General features: G+C 31.3%; 1 protein-coding gene across 1 annotated transcript; it reads left to right on the plus strand.

Annotated features, from left to right (window-relative positions):
• Window positions 1-968: 968 nt before the first annotated feature.
• On the plus strand, window positions 969-1,414 carry BDCG_17353 (uncharacterized protein; the record flags this gene model as incomplete). Its single annotated transcript, XM_045426492.1, has 1 exon — window positions 969-1,414. Exon 1 carries the CDS (start codon window positions 998-1,000, stop codon window positions 1,412-1,414), a length of 417 nt encoding a protein of 138 aa, XP_045281777.1. The 5' UTR covers window positions 969-997.
• Between the last annotated feature and the right edge of the window lie 2,574 nt (window positions 1,415-3,988).

Below are 3,988 nucleotides of genomic sequence, written 5' to 3' on the forward strand. Positions count from 1 at the left end.
TAAAATCTTTATAATCTCTTTCTTGAAATACAGTGAGAAAAAGTATGATATCAATTGATAATAAATCAGATGATATGACAGTTTTTAAGAGAAAAACTGATAAAAAATAAATCAATTTTTTGCAGAGAAATTGATTAAAACTATTTAATTTTATTCTAAATCATTCAATTCTTCTCACACAACAAGTATGCAACTCAAATCAGTTAATAAAGAGTGTAAAAAAGAATTAAGTATTAATGAAAGCTCTTCAGTCACTGAAAAAGTAATTCTTATTTAAAAGAATATGAAATTATGACAGAAAACAACTCTGTTTTTAATTCTTTGTAAGAATATTATATAAAACTCAGAGAAAAACATCTTACTTTTTCAAGAGAAGTAAAAAACTATTTCTAAGATCTTTTTTTTTTTTGCATTAACTGCTGCAGAAGAATGAGATAGAAACTGCTAAGATATGTACTACTGTATACTCTCTATCAAGACTTTCTCTCTTCAGAGTCTTGATATTATAGAGAATATAAGTCTGTTTCTATATAATAATATAAATATTGTCAGTGAGATGTAGAGGAACTGATTATTTATATCTCAAAATAGAAGACTTTGTCAATGATTATATCAATATAGAGTTAATTCTCAAATTCAATAGAAATCTAGTATTGCTGTTCTCAATCTCTTACAGAATCTATTGAATATTGAGATATTAAAACTAGATTTAATATATCTCACTGTGCAGGGATCAAAGGCTCAGTCAGATCTTGAGATATACTGATTTTATAGTTGTTGTGTCTGCTGATTATGTATCAAGTACAGTTGCTGAGATATCTTTTTGTACTTTTCTGTTGAGGATGGGCCAGATTGAGAGGGGTGGTACAAGGGTGAGACTTGGTGTTGATGTCTAGATACACTGAAGACAGACTGCGGAGATTGCACTTCAGGAGTGGCTGTTGATTATGTGCTTGATATTATCACTGAGGTATCTTTTTGTATTTTTCTGCCGGGGATGGGCCAGATTGGGAAGGGCGGTACAAGGGTGGGACTTGGTGTTGGTGTTTTGGAACATCAAAGATGGACAGGGTTTTCGCGGAGGTCACTCCTCAGATATCTCCACAACTACAGATTGGGGATCTTCCAAAATCAAGAAGATTGGTGCATATGGCTAGGTCTCTTCATCTTACAATTTGTGTGGCACTTTGGCCCGGGGTTGTGGTGTGGTAGGGGAGAACGGGGGATAATCCCACACAGGAGTTTCGAACAACGTCCGGTTCACGTTTGGCTGGATATCTCCACCACCACACGGGGTATGCGGTCGGCGATGGGGTCAAAATGCTCGTATGATCGAGGGCTTTTCGATGGATCTATCGGCGGGTTCTTATTCGAAAAATCGAGCGAGTTCGTGGTGGAGCGGTTGGCTGATTAATAGTGAGCTCATAGACTACAGAGATATTGCAAGAATATCACAGATATGATACTTAGTATACTAAGAAGATTGTATAAGATATGTAGTAACTCTTATATATATTTCAGTAGAACAAAAACAAATCACTGACTTCTTTGATAAGAAGCCAGTATCTAGCTATTCTATATAGACAATAAATGAATACTCTTCTCTCATTTTATAAGTGAGAATAGTCAGAGTAATATCTTAGCAGCATCTTATTATTGAGAAAGAGTAATCTGCTGACCTCATATAGAAGTGAGGTTCTCATATTTATCATTTAAATCTTTCTATGATACATCTGAATAATGTTATAGAGTGATTGAAAACTGATTCAGATAGTCTGTGAGATGAATGAAATCATCTATATAAAAGTGATAAGTCATGTGAAACTGCAACAGAGTCTTGATATAACTGAGAGTGTGATAATACTCTTTTCTTTAAGAGTATAGTCTCTATACTCTTAAAATTACTGAATTAGAAATTATCTTTATTGTATAGCAACAGTTGTTAACTGATTAACAGCACATATGCTATGTATAATATAAAGAAATAGATGAGTTTTTCTACTGACTGTGTAGATCTTTCTTTACTCATCTTCATTCAAATCAAACATACAATAAGTGAGTTTCTTATATATCAATTTGAAATGTGAAAAATGTAGTTAATAAGTAACTTACAGATCTCTTATCATATTTCATTCTATGTATAAAATTCTCTGCAAAAGTAATGTATTTTAGAGACAAAGCTAACTTTATTATTATTATTATTATTCTTCAATTATAGATGTATGCAGTCAGAGACTATGACATCTACCTGAGAACTTTAGTTCTCAGGGTTTTTTCTATGTCTCTAAAGTTAACTATTGTACATTCATCAATTTCAGATATGCAAAATCAGAAAATTCCAGCTCAGAATACAAAAACTGTTTACAAATTACAGTGTTTTAACATCTTTTGATACTTTGAAATCATTTGATAATATCATGACAAAAGAAAAGAGAGAAAGAACACAGTCTCAAAGATAGACACATTAAATAGATAGATAGAAAGAAATTGAAAGGAAAAGATACAGAAAAAGATAAAGTAAAGAGAGACTATAACAAAGCAAATTATTAAAAGAGAGTGTATAGCTGTTTTAACAGACTATATCTGATTAATTTCCTCCTCTTCATATTCAGATAGTTCTGAATTTAGCCATTTTCTTGTAGCTGCTTGAGTTTCTGATAGAAAGTCTATTAAGTATTTAATTCCTGTCTCAGTTGAGAATAAGAATCTCATATTTAATTGATTTAGATCATACTTCTCTTTCAATCTGGCTCTGAGACTATTGTATAATGCACAGTGCATTATAATATGCTCAGAATTCTCATTTGTATTGCAGAATGAGCATTCTATTGAGTCAAATCTATCATCAAATCTTTGTATATAAGATTTGAAATAGCCATGTTCTAGTTTCAGCTGTATTATAGATGAGAATATTTTCTTTTTACATTTAATTGAACAAGATTTCCACTTGAGTTTTGTTTCAAATCTTGAATAATGTATACTCTTCTTTTGTTTCTGCCAGCTTTCATTTCACTTATCTAAACAAGATTCTTTTATTTTTCTCTTTATAAAAGACCAGGACACAATTTTTTGAATAGATCTGCTTAATTCTGCACCCTTTTTTACAGCTGAATCAGCCAATTCATTGTCATGAATATTCATATGAGCAGGAACTCAGTGCAGATGAATTCTCAGCTTTGATATTCTTCTCTTTTGAATTTTTAAAACAGAGTTTAAGATCAGTTCAAGATTCATTTGATCATTATGAATCTGACTATTTCTAAGTCTTTTTAAAGCAGCTTGACTATCAGAGAATATCCATGTCTCTTTCAAATAATTTCCTCTTTTATGAGATTTTATTTCAATGAGTTTGAAAGCTTTCACTATTGCAAATAGTTCAGCATCAAAGACTTCACATTCAGAGCCTAGATTTCAGAAATCTGAGATAAAATTAATATTATCTTCAGTAAAAGTAATGCCTGTGTCTAATCTATTCAAGTTCTCATTTTTTGAGCCATCTGAATAAATCAGAATAGAGTCTTTTACATTGATTATAGAAATTCTCTTCAAATGCTGTTCATATTCTTTCTCTTTTGATAGTTCACTTATTTGTAAGTCTATAAGAGATTCAAGCTTTTTTCTCCAGGGAGATAACTTCTCATGATCAACTTTTTCAACATTTAAAGAAGAAAATTGATTTTTGATCAGAGAGCATAGTCTGTACAGTTGAGAAGGCATTTTCTTTGAAGAATTATTTTTATTTCAATCAAGAAATCTGTTTCAATCCAGTTCATTTCCAGAGTTAATTGATGGAAATGAAGAAGAGACTCTTTCTCTGATTATATGATTTGAGCTCATCTTTACAACTCTCAGAGCATAGTTCATACAGGCCTTTTCAAATCTAATAGCAGAAGAAGAAATTGAAGCTTCAATTTCCATTACTTTAATAGAAGATGATTTGAATGCTTTCAGAATTCTTCTCAGAGCTCTGTTTTGCAGACTTTGAAAG

The sequence above is a fragment of the Blastomyces dermatitidis genome (assembly GCF_000003525.1).
Source record: "Blastomyces dermatitidis ER-3 genomic scaffold supercont1.7, whole genome shotgun sequence".
Lineage (NCBI taxonomy): Eukaryota > Fungi > Ascomycota > Eurotiomycetes > Onygenales > Ajellomycetaceae > Blastomyces > Blastomyces dermatitidis.